The sequence below is a fragment of the Anolis sagrei genome, chromosome 4, assembly GCF_037176765.1.
Source record: "Anolis sagrei isolate rAnoSag1 chromosome 4, rAnoSag1.mat, whole genome shotgun sequence".
In the NCBI taxonomy this organism is placed as follows: Eukaryota; Metazoa; Chordata; class Lepidosauria; order Squamata; family Dactyloidae; genus Anolis; species Anolis sagrei.
Window position 1 is genome coordinate 124,218,136 of NC_090024.1, and position 21,665 is coordinate 124,239,800.

Consider the following 21,665-nt stretch of genomic DNA (forward strand, 5'->3'; position numbering starts at 1 on the left):
TTCTCATGATGTGGCCAAAGAACTTCGTCTTGGCTTCTACTATCCTTCCCTCCAATGAGCAATCAGGCTTTATTTCTTGAAGTATGGACTGGTTGGATCTTCTCGTGGTCCAAGGCACTCTCAGAACTTTCCTCCAACACCACAGTTCAAAAGCATATATCTTCCTTTGCTCAGTCTTCCCTATGGTCCAGCTCTCACATCCGTAGGTGACTACAGGGAATACCATTGCTTTAACTATGCGGATCTTTGTTTCCAGTGTGATGTCGCTACTCTTCACTATTTTATCAAGATTGGTATTCTGCCTTGGTTAGACCGCACCTGGAATATTGTGTCCAATTCTGAGCACCACAATCAATGAGAGATATTGACAAGCTGGAATGTGTCCAGAGGAGGACGACTAAAATGATCAAGGGTCTGGAGAACAATACCTATGAGGAGCGGCTTAAAGACCTGGGCATGTTTAGCCTGAAGAAGAGAAGGCTGAAAGAAGACATGATAGCCATGTATAAATATGTGAGAGGAAGTCACAGGGAGGAGGGAGTAAGCTTGTTTTTTGCTGCCCTGGAGACTAGGACATGGAACAATGGCTTCAAACTACAAGAAAGGAGATTCCACCTGAACATTAGGACGAACTTCCTGACTGTGAGAACTGTTCAGCAATGGAGCTCTCTGCCCTGGAGTGAGGTAGAGGCTCCTTCTTTGGAAGCTTTTAAACAGTGGCTGGATGGCCATCTGTCGGGGGTGCTTTGAATGCGATTTTCCTGCTTCTTGGCAGAAAGGGGTTGGACTGGAGTTCTCTTCCAACTCTATGATTGGAAGCATTTATTTTTTAAACTTTAAATTATCACATTTGGCCCGGCCATAGGTTTTAAATCCTTGTGTGTTATTGTTTACATGTTATATTAATTGTATTGTATTGTCGAAGACTTTCATGGCCGGAATCACTGGGTTGTTGTAGGTTTTCCGGGCTATATGGCCATGTTCTTGAGGCATTTTCTCCTGACGTTACGCCTGCATCTATGGCAAGCATCCTCAGAGGTAGTGAGGTTTGTTGGAACTAGGAAAAAGGGTTTATATATCTGTGGAATGACCAGGGTGGGACAAAGGACTTTTGTCTGCTGGAGCTAGGTGTGAATGTTTCAACTGACCATCCTAATTAGCATTTAATGGCTTGGAAGTGCCTGGGGGAATCTTTCTTTGAGAGGTGATTTGATGTGCCTGATTATTTACTCTCTGATGTTTTGCTGCTGTAATTTTTTACAACAGTTACCAGTATTAAAAAAACTCTAAAATTACAACAGAAAAAAAACAGAGAGTAAACAATCAGGTACATCAAACCACCTCTCAAAGAAAGATTCCCTCAGGCACTTCCAAGCCATTAAATGCTAATCAAGGTGGTCAGTTGAAACATTCACACCTAGCTCCAGCAGACAAGAGTCATTTCTCCCACCCTGGTCATTCCACAGATATATAAACCCTTTTTCCTAGTTCCAACAGACCTCACTACCTCTGAGGATGCTTGCCATAGATGCAGGCAAAACCTCTAGACCATGGCCATACAGCCCAAAAACACCTACAACAACCCTGTGTTGTATTTGTTTTGTCTGATGTTTTAATTGGTTAAAGTGTTTTACTTGTGTGTTTTAATCGTAATTCTGGACTTGTCCCTTGTAAGCCGGGGAGATGGTTGATGGGGTATAAAAATAAAGTTATTATTATTATTATTATTATTAATAATAATAATAATAATAATAATAATAATAGGTGGAATAGTAAAAACAAGCATGACATGAGGCCCCCAGACTGGCCACCCTTGTGCATGCAGGTTGCAAGCTCTGTATTAAAATGAACAATGTGGAAATTGAGTAGTGTAAGGGCTGTATTGACTATTCTAAAGCCTTTGACTGTGTGGATCATAATAAATTGTGGCAAGTTCTTGGTGGGATGGGCATACCAAGCCACCTTGCCTCTCTCCTGAGGAATCTGTACAAGGACCAAGTAGCAACAGTCAGAACTGACCACGGAACAACAGACTGGTTCAAGATTGGGAAAGGCGTCCGGCAAGGCTGCATCCTCTCACCCAACCTTTTTAACTTGTATGCAGAACACATCATGCGATGTGCGGGGCTTGATGAATGCAAAGCTGGGGTGAAAATTGCTGGAAGAAACATTAACAACCTCAGATATGCAGATGACACCACTCTGATGGCCGAAAGCGAGGAGGACCTGAAGAGCCTTCTAATCAAGGTGAAAGAAGAAAGCGCAAAAGCTGGGTTGCAGCTAAACGTCAAAAAAACCAAGATTATGGCAACAAGAATGATTGACAACTGGAAAATAGAGGGAGAAACCATGGAGGCCGTGACAGACTTTGTATTTCTAGGTGCAAAGATTACTGCAGATGCAGACTGTGGCCAGGAAATCAGAAGACGCTTACTTCTTGGGAGGAGAGCAATGTCCAGTCTCGATAAAATAGTGAAGAGTAGAGACATCAGACTGGCAACAAAGATCCGCCTAGTCAAAGCCATGGTATTCCCTACAGATGTGAGAGCTGGACCTTAGGGAAGGCTGAGCGAAGGAAGATCGATGCTTTTGAGCTGTGGTGTTGGAGGAAAGTGCTGAGAGTGCCTTGGACTGCGAGAAGATCCAACTAGTCCATCCTCCAGGAAATAAAGCCCGACTGCTCACTGGAGGGAAAGATACTAGAGACAAAGTTGAAGTACTTTGGCCACATCATGAGGAGACAGGAAAACCTAGAGAAGACAATTATGCTGGGGAAAGTGAAAGGCAAAAGGAGGAGGGGCCGACCAAGGGCAAGATGGATGGATGGCATCCTTGAAGTGACTGGACTGACCTTGAGGGAGCTGGGGGTGGTAACGGCCGACAGGGAGCTCTGGCGTAGGCTGGTCCATGAGGTCACGAAGAGTCGGAGACGACTGAACGAATGAACAACAACAACAACAACAAGGGATGTATGCTTCTGAATTGAGTAGTGGAAGGGATGTATGCTTCTTTGGATGCTCTTAATACTGGCTCCCATAGTAGTCACGCTCATTACAGACCTCACTACCTCTGAGGATGCTTGCCATAGATGCAGGTGAAACGTCAGGAGAAAATACCTCTAGAACATGGCCATATAGCCCAGAAAACCTGCAACAACCCATTAATTGTATTGTTTTACTTATTGTTTTTTGTTTTGTTGCTGAGTTGTCGGGCTTGGCCTCATGTAAGCTGCTCCGAGTCCCTTGGGGAGATGGCAACAGGGTATAAATAAAGTTTTATTATTATTTATTATATGATTCTATGGATGCATATGATAAAACACCAGTATTGCTCTGCAAAAAAACAGGAAGAGGAAAACAGGAGGCAAAGATGCTTACTAGGAATGCCCGAGACAAGCTTCAAGGGTCTGAGAACCCTCACTGCCCGCAGAGTCCGGAGGTCCACATGGGTGTTGAAATGCGTCCCTGCTGTGGCAAGAATTCTGGAGATAAACAAGAAAAAGAGAAAAGTTACTAAAGATAGATTTGGGGCAAAGCGCATATGCCTCCCTCCCTGCCTGCAGGAGGGGGCGTTCCGCACACCAGGCACCTGACAGCCAGAATTGGTGCACCTTACCCTCCACTGTGACTCAACAGCCATTTCTCTGTCTAAACTTAGCATCTGTTAGCTGTGCAGCAATTAAAATATACACACTGGTGGTGGGACTCACATTTTCAAGCTCCATCTGATCCTTTCGCACCAGAAGCGACAAGCGCAACCCAGTGCTTCAGTACAAAAACACCTGGGGCACATTTGCACTATACAATGAATGCATTTTGATTCCACTTTAATTGCCATGGCTACAGCATCGTGGGATATGCATTTTAGGAAAACTGAACTTTCTGATAGAAAATTCTGAATATCTTCTGAAACTACAAATTCCAAGATTCCATGGCAGCCTTGAAAGTTGAACTGGAATTGAAGTCCCTGGAAGCTTGATATCTAGGGCATAGGTTGTTGTAGGCCTTTCCGGGCTATATGGCCATGTTCTAGAGGCATTCTCTACTGACGTTTCACCTGCATCTATGGCAAGCATCCTCAGAGGTAGTGAGGTCTGTTGGAACTAGGAAAAAAGACCTCACTACCTCTGAGGATGCTTGCCATAGATGCAGGCGAAACGTCAGGAGAAAATGCCTCTAGAACATGGCCATATAGCCTGGAAAAACCTACAACAACCCAGTGATTCCAGCCATGAAAGCCTTCGACAATACATTTAGGGCATAGTAATGAAATAATAAAATAAAACTTTATTTATATACTGCTCTATCTCCCTGGGGGGACTCAGAGCGGTTTCCAAGTAACATCAACAATACAACATAGCCATAAGATGAACAAAACAATATAAGCATGAAAATTGTCGCCAGAACACATCTATATAAATAAAAATGTAATGTTCGTTTGTGAGATTAACAGAACTCAAAAATCACTGGACGAATTGACACCAAATTTGGACACAAGACACCTAACAACCCAATGTATGTCCTTCACTCAAAAAAATTGATTTTGTCATTTGGGAATTGTCGTTGCTGGGATTTATAGTTTACCTACAATCAAAGAGCATTCTGAACCCCACCAATGATGGAATTGAACCAAATGTGACACACAGGACTCGCATGACCGAGAGAAAACACTAGAAGGGTTTGGTGGGCATTGACATTGAGTTTGGGAGTTGTAGTTCACCTACATCCAGAGAGTACTGTGGACTCAAACAATGATGGATCTGGACCAAACTTGGCACAAGCACTCAATATGCCCAAATATCAACACAGATGGAGTTTGGGGGAAATAGGCCTTCACATTTGGGAGTTGTAGTCACTGGGATTCACAGTTCACCTACAATCAAAGAGCATTCTGAACCCCACAAACAGAGGCGGCCTTAGGTAATTTTCAACAGTAAGCAAACTGTATTTTGCTCCCCCCACCCCCACCAATCTATATATATATAAATGCTCTGTGCATAATGAGTACCTTAAAAACAAAAGAACCAATGAACAAAATCACACCAAATTTGGCAACAAAACGTCTCACAACACAAGGAGTGACCATCACTCAAAAAAAATATGACTTTGTCATTTTGGGGTTGTAGTTGCTGGGATTTATAGTTCACCTACAATCAAAGAGCATTCAGAACTCCATGAACGATGGAATTGAACCAAACTTGGCACACAGAACTCCCATGAAAACACTAGAAGGGTTTGGTGGGCATTGACCTTGAGTTTGGGAGTTGTAGTTCACCTACATCCAGAGACCACTGTGGACTCAAACAATGATGGATCTGGACCAAACTTGGCACAAGTCAAACCTGTAGCGAGGGGGGGGGGGTTAGGGATTCAACCCCCCCCCCCCGAAATGTTTCAGATTTTTTTAAAAAAACTGGTTTACTCATGAATTTTAACTGGTTAACCAAATCGCCATGCTAAGTCTATGAGATGCAAAAAATTAAGAGTCCCTCCAGAACTGCAAGCACTAACTCAGGCAAATATTGACAATTTATTCACACTGTCATTACTTGCAGCAATAGCCGATGTAGTGAAGCAACCAAGTTGGGTGTGTGTGTGTTGAATGTTCTCACTAAGGAAGTCAGACTTGGTGGAGGTGGTTGACAGGGGCAGAGCTGCTGGCTATGGAAGGCTGCTCTGCCCTCTGCTGTGCTCTTTGCTTCAGCGTGAGTAAGGAGGCAGGTTTCAACCCCCCCCCCCCGAAAATTTCAACCCCTATCGAATTTTTTTTCTGGCTACGGCCCTGGCACAAGCACTCAATATGCCCAAATATCAACACAGATGGAGTTTGGAAGAAATAGACCTTGACATTTGGGAGTTGTAGTTACTGGGATTTATAGTTTACCTACAATCAAAGAGCATTCTGAACCCCACAAACGACAGAATTGGGGCAAATTTCCCACACAGAACCCCCATCACCAACGGAAAATACTTAAGGACATCCAGTCCAACTCTCTTCACTAGGGCAAGAAAATCTAATCAAAGCCCTCCTGACAAAGAGCCATCCAGCCATAGAGATAGATAGATAGATATGATTCACACACACACAAACAGATATAGTATCCTAGATTTGAAAGGGACCCTAAAGAAGGAAAATGATATATTGCATATTCCAGAGTAGGCAAACCAGACAATCTCCACATTAACACTGACAAAGAGACAAGAAATACTGTTTACCCACAAGCATAAAGAAATTACATAGATTAGAAACCATTACTTTATTTTCCAGATCAACAGACTGGGCCACAGCAACGCATGGCAGGGAACGGCTAGTAATAAAATAAAACTTTATTTATATACCGCTCTATCTCCCTGGGGGGACTCAGAGCGGTTTCCAATTAACATCAACAATACATACTGTCGCAACTCAGGATAGATTCACCTTGCTCAAGACACCACCGCACACCAAGGCTGTAGGTTTTGTAGTTTATTGAAGAAAAAGAAAAATCAAAAACATAGAAATATAGTTGCAAAAGTTCAATAGCCAAAACAGAGTCTTAAATGCAAAGGCAAAGTTTCCAAGATCCAAAGGCAAATAACATGAAGTATAATCCTTTAGCATTGGTTAAACAAGAGTCCATGGCAGCATGGCAAGGTCCCCAAAAACTAAGATCAAAACCAAAGTCCCAAAGAGCTAAAAGCTTTTCCCAAAAGCCGAGGTAATTCCAAAGAAGTTAACAGGGTGTAAGCAACATTGCACTGACAAAGGATTGACTTCAATCAGATCGTTAAATATGTTTCCCAAGCATGAAAGCATTACGTTGACCTCGAACTTAAATAAAGTGTTGTTGTTGTTGTTGTTGTTGTTGTTGTTGTTGTTATTTAGGAATTTCAGGGTGTGAAGGAGCGTAAAATTACTGCCACCAAATTTGTGAGGAAGCCCTGTAATTCTCAGCATCAACTTAGGAGCTGGTTTATAAAGGGACTATTAGTTACAGAAGTATTTATTTATTTGATAGTGTAGCGTTTAATGTCCCTGGTTTGGTTTTTCTACTTATGCAGGCTGTTTGACTTAGGAGAAACTGTATCAGGCAAGACTTGAGGAGAACAGTAACAATTTTATTGGAACAAGCAAGGTATAACATATTCGATTGTTTCTTCACAAGAGGCACAAATCTTGATAGGTTACATTAGTAAGGTTTCATGAGTAACTTTAGGTACAGACTTTAAAAGGTTTCTATAAGCAGATGTATCTTTCCTGGACAACTGTCCTAATAAAACAAATAAGCTAAAAGGCTTATTTAACAGAATTGGCTCCCAGCCAAACCCTGATTCTTAATATTAAAGAACCAGTCTTCCCTATATTTCTCTAACTATAGTATTCCTGATGGTTTTCCACACACCACAGGATCAACTACCTTCTCCTGTAACTCTTTGGTCACAGACTAGTTCCCTGTTTCTCCCACTAGAGAAATCAGTCTTCCCTGTAACTCTACCGGTCACAGACTGCCACTTTCAAACAGCTGCCCCGTGAAGTGACAGTTGGCTCCGCCCCCGTTGCTATGGCAACTCTGCTCAAGCCAAACCAGCCACTATCTAGAGATCCTACAAATATAATCCTACATATATAAATATAATCAATATAATCAAATATAAATATAATCCTACATACTTACCGTTTATTAACTACTGTTTAAACAACACATAACCATAGAAATAAAATTACACATCGTCACACAGGGTAATTCCATTTTGACACAATAAATGTGTGCAGAAGCCATGCTTTTTTATTTCCTTTTCAATATTTCAGAAGGATTGTCAAATTTGTCTCTTACGATTCATATAAAATACAAAGTAAAAATCCTAGATTTTCTCTACAACAAACATTTTTCCATTATGCATTGCATTTGCTTTTCATTTCAGGTCAACAGAAAAGTTTGTACAAGAAAAGAAGGTGGATTATTAGATACATCTTCAAATGTTATTGATCGAGGGAATCATATAAAACATACAAAGCAAAAGAAATTAAGCTTCTAAAATTGACAGGTGAGAAACTTGATAAAACAAGAAACTAATAAAGTAAAAGTAGACTCGATAAAGGTCACCTCTCACTGTTTTTGTGCTTCAAGTGAGGGCTCGTATGATGGAATTCATCATAACAGGCAGAAAAAAAAATGGAACAGAGAAAAGTGGCCAGAATATGATTCAGCTAACTGGACATCCCCTTTAAAATATGGGCTAAAATCTGCATTGCTTCCTTCTCAACAACATTGGCTCATTGAGGACCTGTGGAGCTGCATGAGACGCAGTGTGCCACGATTATGATTGATATTGTTAATTTTTATTGGTAAATATTTATCCCCCCAAAAAACTAGTGAAATATTACATTTAAATCACAGATAATATATCAATTAAGTGATTATTATAAGAAAGCCAGCTCTGTGGACCAACTGCATACATTTTGTTGATAGCACAAGGCCATTAAATGTCTTCTCCATCCTCCCAGCCAATATCACAACACACCAGTCCATTCAGCATCCTGCATAATTATAACCCAGGCTCATAAATGACTGTAGATGAAATGTTACTCTTCAAAATTGCTACTTTTCTTCATGGCATCAGTTTTATCTTCCCCTGGGGTACAATCAATCCAATGCAGAGTCAGCCCTGTGAAGATATGAGTCTTTCCTCAAGTAACAACTGACAACTTCTCAAGATTAATATTTTTTTTCAAATGTTTCTTTACACCATCAGTGTCACAAACTAGAAAACAAGCTACAGCAGTGGTTCTCAACCTTGCAAATGCCGTGACCCCTTAATGCAGTTCCATATCTTGTGGTGACCCCCAACCATAATATTGTTTTCGTTGCTACTTGATACCTGTCATTTTGCTACTGTTATAAATCGTAATGTAAATATCCAATATGCAGGATGTATTTTCATTCACTGGACTAAATTCTTCCTTAGCGACAAAGCCTACACACAAACAATTTCTATCAGGCAATATCAGCTATTGAAAAATTTGTCTCCTGAAATCAGTGTCACTGTGGTGAAATTGCCTAATATGCCCAAATGTGAATGCAAGTGGGGTTGGGGGAGGATTGATTTTGTAATTTGGGAGTTGTAGTTGCTGGGATTTATAGTTCACTTATAATCAAAGAGCATTCTGAACTCCACCAGCGATGGATTTAAACCGAACTTAGCACACAGAACTCCCATGACCAATAGAAAATACTGGAAGGGTTTGGTGAACATTGACCTTGAGTTTGGGAGTTGTAGTTCACCTATATCCAGAGGAGTGCTGTGGATTCATGCAATGATGGATCTGGACCAAACCTGGCACGAATACTCAATATGCCCAAATGAGAACACTGGTGGAGTCTGGGGAAAATAGACCTTGACATTTGGGAGTTGTAGTTGTTGGGATTTATAGTTCACCTACAATCAAAGAGCATTCTGAACTCGACCAACAATAGAATTGGGTCAAACTTCCCACATGGAATCCCAATGACCAACAGAAAATACTATGTATTGTCAAAGGCTTTCATGGCTGGAATCACTAGGTTCTTGTGGGTTTTTTCGGGCTATAGGGCCATGTTCTAGAGCAGGGGTCCTCAAACTAAGGCCCGGGGGCTGGATGCGGCCCTCCAAGGTCATTTATCTGGCCCTCGCTCAGGGTTAACCTAAGTCTGAAACGACTTGAAAGCACACAACAACAATGACAACAATCCTATCTCATGAGCCAAAAGCAGGCCCATACTTCCCATTGAGATACTAATAAGTTTATATTTGTTAAATTGTTCTTCATTTTAATTGTTGTGTTGTTTTTAAGTGATTTTTGCACTACAAATAAGTTATGTGGTATGCATAGGAATTCATTCATGTTTTTTTTTCAAATTATAATCTGGCCCTCCAACAGTTTGAGGAACTGTGACCTGGCCCTCTGTTTAAAAAGTTTGTGGACCCCTGTTCTAGAGGCATTTCTCCTGACGTTTCGCCTGTATCTATGGCAAGCATCCTCAGAGGTAGTGAGGTCTGTTGGAAATAGGACAAGAGGGATCCTCTCACCTCTGCAGGAGTCTACCGTATACCATGCAGTCTACATAGGGACCACCAAACGCAGCATTGCCCAAACACGAATCAAGGAACATGAAAGGCACTGCAGACTACTTCAACCAGAGAAGTCAGCCATAGCAGAGCACCTGATGAACTAGCCTGGACACAGCATATTATTTGAGAACACAGAAATGCTGGACCACACCAACAACCACCATGTCAGACTACACAGAGAAGCCATTGAAATCCACAAGCATGTGGACAATTTCAACAGAAAGGAAGAGACCATGAAAATGAACAAAATCTGGCTACCAGTATTAAAAAAACTCTAAAATTACAACAGCAAAACAGCAGAGAGGAAACAACCAGGCACATCTTAACACCTCTGAACAAAACATTTTCCCAGGCTCAGGCAGGCCTTCAAATGCTAATGAAGGTGGTCAGTTGAAACATTCACATCTAGCTCTAGCAGAGAAGAGCTCTTTGCCCCACCCCAGCCATTCCACAGATATATAAACCCATTTTCCTATTTCCAACAGACCTCACTACCTCTGAAGATGCTTGCCATAGATGCAGGCAAAACGTCAGGAGAAATGCCTCTAGAACATGGCCTTATAGCCCAAAAAAACCCACAAGAACCTAGAAAATACTATGTTTTCTGGTGGTCTTTGGCGACCCCTTTGACACCCCCTCACAACCCCCTCAGGGTTCCCGACCCCCAGGTTGAGAAATACTGAGCTACAGGGATCATCCAGGAAAGTTTAACTAAAAAACTGGCAGGGTTGACAATCTTACCAAGGTGGCAGGTCCCAAGCGTGTAGGTCCACTCTATACACTATATTAGAAGTTCAGAAAGAGGAAATAAATATACTTGTAGAAGAACAACCTTCTTTTGTCCTGAATAAAAGTCATTCAGGACAATATGTTTATTAAGATCTATGAATGAAAATCAACAATTTATCTTCTTCCTTAGCGACAAAGCCTACACACACACAATTTCTATCAGGCAATATCAGCTATTGAAAAATTTGTCTCCTGAAATCAGTGTCACTGTAGAGAAATTGCAGTTCCATTTAGAAGGATGCTAGACGCTAGAACACAAAGGCCTTACCATAATTGATTTTTTGTCTGCCAGCCTCTTTGCTAATCCTATTCTGTTTGACTCTAACATTTCAGATGTTCATGTTCTAATTTACTTATTTATTTAGCTTATTTCCCATATTGCTCCCAAAGGGGTACCCAAGACACTTCACAATGAAGGTTAAAAATACAACTAAAATATATATATTTAAAAACAGAGAACCAATCATATTAAAATTAAATTAAAATATGAAGATAAAATTTTAAAATTTGGAGATTAACATGTAAATCCCATGTAAAAAAAATTCTATCACAACCAGAAAGTTGAAAGTGTGCCTAAATTTTAAAAGTCTTTGTCAGTCATTGAAAAGAAAGCAGAGAGGTAGCCAATAGGGCTGGGTGGTTTCGTTCGTTAATTTCGTAATTCGTTATTAATTCATATTTAAATTAGCTTACGATTCGATATTGAGCCATTTTGGAATAGTGTGAGAAGTTAAATAAATTCGAAACAATTTTTCAATTTATTTCGTAATTATTTCGAAATTGTTTCGAAATTGTTTCGTAATTATTTTCGCATGCCTGGTGCAAGTTTTATAGTTGTTGTTTGTTTTATCACACCAACAGTCAACAACAGAGGGAGAGGGAAGCTTCAGAAGTTCCCCCTGTCCCATTTGGAGGTTTTTTCAGCATATTTTTAGCATATTTGGAGGTTTTTTAGCATATTGCGCAATTGCGTCCACCATTAACGAATCGATTCGAAATTTACAAAATTTCGTATATTTCAAAATTTTTAAAAGGAAAATTTCGGAATTCTTTAAAGAAACGAAATGTGATGGACCCCTTAAAAATGAATCGAGTTTAGAAACAAATTTTTCCGTGGTTACCCAGCCCTAGTAGCCAACCAAACCTTTGATCTGACATGTTCATGAACAGGCAAAGATAGTTCACAAGCTTTAACAGTGTAAACACAGTATTGGGGCTAAAATCTGGGCATCCATAGGCTGAGTCCAGACTGTGAACCTGAGGTTTCAGGAGGAGTGTGACCCCACTCAGCACAAGCTGAATCCTGATCTGGCCATGGTGGTCCACACTCTGGTTACATCCCGAATAGATTACTGCAACGCACTCTACATGGGGTTGCCTATGAAGACTGTTCGGAAACTTCAACTAGCCCAATGGGCGGCAGCCAGATTGCTCACTGGAGCATCGTACAGGGAGCATACCACTCCCCACCCCCCATTACGTCAACTCCACTGGCTGCCGGTCCATTTCCAAGCACAGTTCAAAGTGCTGGTCTTGGCCTATAAAGCCCTATACGATTCCAGCCCTGCTTACTTGTCAGAACGTATCTCCCTCTACGTTCCGCCTCGTAGTCTAAGATCTGCCTGGGAGGCCCTGCTCTCGGTCACACCAGCTTCGCAAACGCGGCTGGTGGAGATGAGGGACAGGACTTTCTCGGTGGTGACCCCCCGTCTGTGGAATTCACTCCCCAGCGAAATTAGATTGGTGTCCTCCCTCCCTCCAGAAGAAAACTGAAGACGTAATTGTGGAACCAGGCTTTTGGCTAATGGATATAACAGCACCTGAACAGTGAATTAACCAAAAGCCGGGTTCCACAATTACATCTTCAGTTTTCTTCTGAAAGGAAGGAGGGAGGATATAATGACACCTGAACAGTGAATTAGGAGCCCCCGGTGGCGCAGTGGGTTAAAGCCCGGTGCCGACAGGACTGAAGACTGACAGATTGCAGGTTCAAATCCGGGGAGAGGTGGATGAGCTCCCTCTATCAGCTCCAGCTCCTCATGCAGGGACATGAGAGAAGCCTCCCACAAGGCTGACAAAACATCAAAAATCATCCGGAGTCTCCTGGGCAACGTCCTTGCAGACGGACAATTCTCTCACAACAGGATGCTCCTGTTATGACAAAAAACCAACAAAACCAAACCAGTGAATTGGACCAGACGGTTGCTATAATGGAAATGTTTTTATGATTGGATAACTAATGTTGTTTTAATTTATTATATTGTATGACTTTATTTTGCTTTTGTAATTGTAATTATTGCGGCATCGAATCATTGCGATTGTTAGCCGCTCTGAGTCCCCCTGCAGGGGTGAGAAGAGCAGGGTAGAAATGCTGTAAATAAAATAAATAAATTATTCATTGTGCTGCCTTTCACTTGATCAAGAGTACCTCTGCGTTGTCTGCATATAGTTTCCATTTGTTCGCCTTCATCCAGTCCATTACTATGAGTACACAATGGCCGAATATTGACTGAACTATCAGTACAATAGTGACCCCAAACTCTGAAATTCTAAGTAACCATTCACAGAGATTATATGTCTATGAAAAACAGCATAGGGGACAAAAAAAGCCAACTTCAGGGTTTGTCCCTTTGGGAAAGTCTACAGTCATCATAGAACAGTTTGCCAAGTTGTATTCTAGAGAGGCATCCTTAGGATACCGTTGTAGCTGGTACAGGAAATTACAGAGAGGTTTAGCTCAACTAGCATGGGCACATTTTCTCTGTCCAGTCTCCATACAGGTCATCTACCAAGGTGACTAATGCTGTTTCTATCCCATAGCCAAGCCTGAAGTTAGATTGAGATCATTCTAAATAATCTGTTCCATCTAGAAATCCCTGGAACTGGGAGGCTGCTACATGTTGAATTAGCCAAATTATTTATTATTTATTATTTATTTATTTACTGCATTTATATACCATTCCTCCCAGCCCGCAGGCGACCCGGGACAGTTTACAATTGGCACCAAGACCATAAAATACAATTTCAATATAATAAAACAATTGAATAATACAACCATAACAGAATCAATAAAATCAATAAAATATGTATCATTAGGGTCTCCTCGTTAAAAACACCGTCCAATCACATCATCAAACCATTCCATTTTCCTATGTCTGTTACATTGTATTTGAAAATGCCTGCTCAAAAAGTCAAGTTTTAGCTCTCTTCCAAAATGTTAAAACGGAGGGGGCCAATCTGATGTCCTTAGGGAGAGTGTTCCATAGCCGAGGGGCCACCACTATAATAATAATAATAATAATAATAATAATAATAATAATAATACTTTATTTGTACCCCGCTACCATCTCCCGCTACCATCTCGGTGTGGCTTACATGAGGCCGAACCCAAACATAACAATACAAGCAATAATAACACAGTACAAGCAATTAAAAAACACATAAACAATAAGATACACAACATTATCAATAAAACAACACATAATTAAAAACAGTGGGAGGCCAAATGTAGAGCTAAAATTGGAAGTAATGCTGGGACATGAACGGAAGGTGATACTGGTGTTTGTGGAAGGGCACATGAGCAGACTTAAAGAAATGTAAAGTGCTTTGGAGGACAAAGTGCTATGGGGTCATTATTCCGGGAAGGCACACTGGAACAGCCACATCTTCAAGTTCCTCCTGAAGACTGCCAAAGTTGGAGCCTGTCTGATGTCTTTAGGGAGTGAGTTCCAGAGTTAAGGGGCCACCACTGAAAAGGCCCTCTCTCTTGTCCCCACCAATCGCGCCTGCGATGCTGGTGGGATCGAGAGCAGGGCCTCTCCGGATGATCAAAGGGATCGTGTGGGTTCGTATACAGAGATGCGATCACATAGGTAGGCGGGTCCCAAACCATTCAGGGCTTTGTAGGTGAGAACCTGCACCTTGAATTGGGTCCGGTAGATGAATGGCAGCCAGTGGAGCTCCTTGAACAGGAGGGATGACCTGGCTGCCGTCCGTTGGATCATCTGAAATTTCAGGGCCATTTTCAATGGCAGCCCCACATAGAGTGTATTGCAGTAATACAATCTAGAGGTGACTAAGGTGTGGACCACCTTGGCCAGATCCACTGAGAAGGCCCTGTCTCTTGTCCCCGTCAGCTGTGCTTGTGATGAAGGCGGGATCGAGAGCAGAGCCTCCCCAGATGATCTTAAAGTCCTGGAAGGTTCATAAGGAGAGATGTGTTTGGACAGGTAAGTTGGGCCAGAACTGTTTAGGGCTTTATAGGCTAAAGCCAGCACTTTGAATTGTGCCCGGTAGCAGACTGGCAGCCAGTGGAGCTGGCGCAACAGAGGAGTTGTATGATTTATAAGACTCATATTATCTAATGTGGTGTGTGTGTTTGGTAAAGTCTTACCACAGGTTGGAAGCCTTCCTTATAGTAGCAAGTCATTAACCGCTTCATATATGCATTCAGCTAGGAAGGGAATGAATACAATACATATGTGCTGGGCCTCACTTCTGCAACGATCCTATCCAAATTCCATGAGCTGAATAAAAAATGTATCCAATAACATCAGAGAAGCAACAGTCAACATTTTATCCATTCTTTCTGCATCAAATCAAACATCCAAGACAGCAGATTGAAGCAATTTTGTCTGGCAAATTCTTCACAGTGAGCTGTTGAGTGGTCTACATTCTGTTCTTGTGACGCATAGCATAAGAAGCCCTGATCACTTGAGACAGCTCTGCTACATGACAAATGCAATTGTGGCAAGGAAGTAGGATTACCTTGCTGTCACTATCACCATGGAGTTGCCCTTCCAGTGAGTTATCACTTGTGTGATTTCAGATATCTTCCTAGTTTCTTTTGCATCTCTTTCATCACTGCTAACGCTGTAGTAAACCAATAGGCTTGGTTCTGTGATAGGGAATGCTCAGTGATAATTGTATATCCACTATACCGACTACCCTGCCATTCTAGCCACCAACAAGGATTTTGACAGTATCATTTGCCATGACAAGAGGAAATTCTGCAAGATTCACTGGGAATCCATTTAGATATATAGGTGATCAAAGGATCTATAGAAAGTTCCTCTACACCCAGATCGCCATCATCCTGCCTAGCACAAATAATCATAATGATTATTATTATCATAATAATCACCACGTCAGACTACACAGAGAAGCCATTGAACTCCACAAGCATGTGGACAATTTTAACAGAAAGGAGGAAACCATGAAAATGAACAAAATCTGGCTACCAGTATTAAAAAAAAACTCTAAAATTACAACAGCAAAACAACAGAGAGGAAACAATCAGGGACAGCTAATGACCTCTCAACAAAAGATTCTCCCAGGCACTGCCAGGCCATCAAATGCTAATCAAGGTGGCCAACTGAAACATTCACACCTAGCTCCAACAGACAGGAGTTCTTTGTCCCACCCTGGTCATTCCACAGATATATAAACCCCATTTTCGAGTTCCAACAGACCTCACAACCTCTGAGGATGCTTGCAATAGATACAGGCAAAACGTCAGGAGAGAATGCCTCCAGAACAGTGGTTCTCAACCTGGGGTCCCCAGATGTTTTTGGCCTTCAACTTCCAAAAATCCTAACAGCTGGTAAACTGGCTGGGATTTCTGGGAGTTGTAGGCCAAAAACATCTGGGGACCCCAGGTTGAGAACCACTGCTCTAGAACATGGCCATATAGCCCGAAAAAACCTACAACAACCCAATAATCATAATGATAATAATTCCTCCTCCTCCTCCTATTATCTTTCTTCAAAATTTGGGCAATCTTGCTCTTTTCATGTTCTAAAAGTATATAATTTGCTCAGAAACCAGAGTTGTGATAAAAAGAACTAAGTCTGGATACCAAAAGTGGGAAGAAAGAAACTAAGAAGCAGGCAAACGATTTGAATGGTATTTGAGATGAGATTCAAGGGGAGGAGAAAAATCCAACAGACTAAGGAAAGGGATTAAGTGGAAAACAGATCACAGCCAGTGAAGCTTACTGTGACATGTAAAGAAGAGCGAAGGACTCCAGAAAAATCTGCCTAAATATATGAGAAATAGGGGGGAGCAGTGTGTGTATATGTGTGTAGGTCCAAGAACAAGCACAACAGTTTTCAAAACTGGTGTAGGGAATAATCTCTAAGTTTTAGAATGCAAATATATGTGCTTGCTAGTCATCAAACACCTTGAGCTATCCCTGCAAAAGATCACAGACCTAACGTACAGATCATTTGTATATAATACTCTGGTAAAATAATAATAATAATAATAATAATAATTATTATTATTATTATATTTTACTGACACAAAAACACAGTATGTCACAGCAAATGAGAGATATATGCTGGATTTCATATCACAAAATCTTAAGTCAAACACTTCCCAAGCATCTAGAACTGTGTGATGTATTTTCGAACGATGCACGCAGATCCAAGTAAGGCTGTCTTTTGTAGTTGAGAGATTGTGATTTTTGTCAATGTTTATTGTTTCCAAATGCCGGCTGAGATCTTGTAGGTAATCTGAGATCCTGTAGGTAATCTGTAGGCAATCTAAACCCAAATCATGTGGGGTTTTTAAGGTCAAAACCAACACTTTATACTTTACCCAAAAACTAATGACCACTGGGACCACCTGTACTGGTTTATGCCAGAGCCTTTGCAGTTCGATTTTGAGGTCCTGATAACGGCTGAGTTTTTCCTATTGTTTTTCCTCAATACAACTGTTACCCGATATGGCGACATCAATAATCCAAACTTTTTTCTTTTCCACAATCGTGATGTCTGGCGTATTCTGTTCTAAATCTTTGTCAGTTTTGTCACCCCGATGGATGCCACCTTGGGGTGGTGGGGGCTTAACTGCTCCAAAGATGCTGAGAGCTGTGCTGGCAGTAGTGTAACTACCAGCACGTCCAACCAAGCCTGAAAGGTCTTAGCTGAGGAGTGGAACTAATAGCACCTAACCCATTAGCACTATGGAGAAGCAAACCAAAACCAAGTCTATACTGGCTTGGATGATGCCCAGGATAAAAAGGACTGCTGCTGATTCTGGACACCCATCAACAAGTGAGCTACAGAATCAAAATACAAATGAACAATCACAGAAGGGGCAGAAATATACAATGCCAGAAAACCGCATTGGACCAACTCCCACCATTCCTAATAGCCTCAGGCCCCTTCCTTTCCCCCCTCCTATTATTATTATTACCCACTTATCTCTAAGGCTCATGGATCACAACATAATTAAACCAAGAGACCAAACACTATTAAAACACATACAACACAGAGTTAAAATACAAGTTAAAATCCAATGATGAAATGTAGACTAAAATTCACAACTTAAAACTCCTGAAAGAGCTAAGGACTCCAGTTGTGTCTTAAATTCCAAGAGCTGATCTAGCTGTCCACCCTCTTCTGGCAGGTCATTCCACAGTCTTGGGGTGGCCAGTGAAAAGGTCCTCTGGGTGACAGTCGCAAGTTGGGTTTTGGCAAGCTGGAGTAGATGCCCCCCATAAGATCTAAGTGTCTGAGGTGAATTGTACAGAAGAAGATGATCTTGTAAGTAATCTGGACCCAAATCATGTGGGGTTTTAAATGTCAAAACCAACACTTTATATTTTACCCAGAAACTAATTGGCTGCCCTGAGTCCCCCCTCAGAGGTGAGAAGGGCAGGGTATAAATATAGGAAATAAACTGTTGGAGTGACTATACTATAGGTATGATATGCTCACTCTTGGATGTTCCTGCAACCAATCTGGCCAGGACTATAGCTGGGGGGTGGGATGTGTGTGTGTTATGGGTTCAATTCCCCCCAAATGTGTCAGTTTTTTTTATTAAAAAAAAAACCTGGTTTATTCATGAATATTAACTAGTTAACCAATTCATGAATAAACCAGGGTTTTTAAAAACCTGACACATTTTTTGGGGGGGGGGAGTTGACCCCCCCCCCCCCCAGCTACATCGCTAAATCTGGCTGCTGTTTTTTGAACAAATTGGAATTTCCAAACTTGGTACAGCGGTAGTTCAATGTAAAGCGCATTGCAGAAGTCCAACCTTGAGGTTACTAGTGCATGCACTACCATCTTTAGGCTTTCTAAGTCTTGCAAGGAGCACAACTGACATATGAACTGAAGCCGGTAGCAAGTGCTCCTGACCATTGCATCTACCTGGGCTGACATTTGGAAAGGTGGGCTGTCATCTTTACGAGGTAGGGTATTATATTTATTTATTTATTTATTTATTTATTTACTTTGCTTGTATACCGCAGTTTCTCAGCCCGTAGGCGACTCAACGCGGTTCACAACAAGAGCAAAAAGACAATCATAACAGCATACAATTTAAAAACCATTAAGAGCATAGTATACAAAGTAATGACACATCAATACAACACCTTAACGTCTCGTCACTAGAATCGTGATCCAATTCGTCGTCCGTAATTCCGTTCCTATATTCATCATATTCATTGCACTGTTTATCCGAATGCCTGTTCAAACAGCCAGGTTTTTAGTTTCCTTCGAAACACCATTAGCGTAGGAGCTGATCTAATGTCCATGGGAAGGATGTTCCACAGCCGGGGGGCCACCACAGAGAAGGCCCTGTCCCTCATCCCCGCCAGCCGTGCTTGTGATGCAGGCGGGATTGAGAGCAGGGCCTCCCCAGAAGATCTTAGAGTCCTGGTGGGTTCGTAGGCAGAGATACGTTCGGATAGGTAGCTTGGGCCTTATATTATATTATGTATTGGTGCAAGCTTCTGCACAGTTTACAGACTGTTCAGCCTTGAGTGCCCTGTGGTACACAAAAACTGATTTGGTAAGAGTTTGAAATAATAATAATAATAATAATAAAAAAATTAATAAACCTTTATTTATACCCCGCTACCATCTCCCAAAGGACTCGGTGTGGCTTACAATAGGCCGAGACCCAATGCAACAATAAAAGACAACAACAATACAGGAGTAAATAAAAAAACCAAACAGTAAACATTAACAGTAAACACTACACAATTAAAACCAATGTCAGGGCCAAATGTAATGGTTAAAAATTTTAAAAAGCTGGGCATGACTGGGTAAAATGGATAGGTATTTGGCGAATAGGTAGGGCATGTGGACAGACCTAAATCTCTCGTAAAGTGCATTTGGGACAAAGTGCTTGTAGTTTCCTATTCTGGGAAGGCACACTGAAACAGCTCCTCCTAAAGATTGCCAACTTTGGGGCCTGCCTGATATCTTTGGGGAGTGAGTTCCAGAGTCGAGGGGCCACTACAGAGAAGGCCCTGTCCCTTGTGCCCACCAATCGTGCTTGCGATGCAGGTGGGATCGCGAACAAGGCCTCCCCGGAAGATTGAAGAGATTGTGTGGGTTCGTACACCGAAATGCAGTCACGCAGGTAGTCGGGTCCCAAACAGTTTAGGGCTTTGTCGAAGGCTTTCATGGCCGGAATCACTCAGTTCTTGTGGGTTTTTTCGGGCTATATGGCCATGTTCTAGAGGCATTTCTCCTGACGTTTCGCCTGCATCTATGGCAGGCATCCTCAGAGGTGAGGTCTGACCTCACCTCTGAGGATGCCTGCCATAGATGCAGGCGAAACGTCAGGAGAAATGCCTCTAGAACATGGCCATATAGCCCGAAAAAACCCACAAGAGTTTAGGGCTTTGTAGGTAAGCACCTGCACCTTGTATTGGGATGGGAAAATGAACGGTAGCCAGTGGAAATGACAAATACCAATTACACACCCAACTGAAAGGACTATTTCAACTATAACCACCTTTGGAAAGCACCCTAGATCAATGCTGCCTTCAACCTATGTGTCAACTTGTGAAATTCTGGGGGGGGGGGGGGGGGGGGGTTATTATGACAAATTAGGGGAGGCTGTCTGCCAGATTTAAGAAAACAGAAGAGCAAGAACACAGGCACAGACAAGCAGTGATAAGAAGCAGCCATCTGAGTTTTGTGCGCCCGTCCAGAAACCAGAGAAAATTGGGTCATTGTTCTACTAATTCACCTAATTATAGGCCAACATGGCTCTTGGCTATGTCTCCCTTGCTGCGCAATTAACCACCCTTATTTCTTCATAATGTTTTTCACTCTCCCCAGTATATAGTTGGATAAAACCAGGCTTCCTTCAATAACAAAAATTCTGTTTCCTAGGATACCAAGACAGGAGAAACTATTTCACATCAGCAAAAGAGGTAGTGGCAACAGATTTGTTCCCCCTCTGCTCCTCCTGTTTATTATGACAAATGTGAACAGGATGAATTGAAAGGTATAGTTATTCCATTCATCATTAGGTTAACCAGAAAAGTTGGCTGTGCCCGACGCTCTTGTTAGATGTGACTCTGCTGCACAGTCTTGCCAAAAAAGCCACAGAAGCAGGACTCTATGCGTGTGCTTGTGTGGGCTGCCATTCTATGGCAGACCCAAAAACTCACAAACTATGGTATTGTTGGTAACAAAATGCAACTTCCTAAAATAAAACCCTCAGTTTAAATCTTTAAATTGAGAGTTTCTCTCTCTTGTGTGGGTGGATTGAATGATTATGCAACACTCAAAAAGAAGATACCGTTTTGCATGAAATTTGGCCTTCTAATGTTCTAATTTTTACATAAACACTAGCCGTCCCTTGCCACGCGTTGCTGTGGCCCACTTGGGGATTCTGTGTGGGAGGTTTGGCCCAATTCTATCATTGGTGGGGTTCAGAATGGTCTGTGATTGTAGGTGAACTATAAATCCCAGCAACTACAACTCCCAAATGTCAAGATTCTATTTCCCCCGAACTCCAGCAGTGTTCATATTTGGG

At 41.8% G+C, this 21,665-nt stretch overlaps 1 protein-coding gene across 7 annotated transcripts in view; it reads right to left on the reverse strand.

Annotated features, from left to right (window-relative positions):
• CACNA1E (calcium voltage-gated channel subunit alpha1 E) overlaps positions 1–21,665 on the reverse strand; it is a 575,426-nt gene that overhangs the window by 322,737 nt on the left and 231,024 nt on the right. For all 7 annotated transcript variants that reach the window (XM_067467631.1, XM_067467628.1, XM_067467632.1 and 4 more), the window contains exon 5: positions 3,378–3,481. In XM_067467631.1, the coding sequence (XP_067323732.1) occupies positions 3,378–3,481 (104 nt within the window). The remainder of the gene's footprint in view (positions 1–3,377; positions 3,482–21,665) is intronic.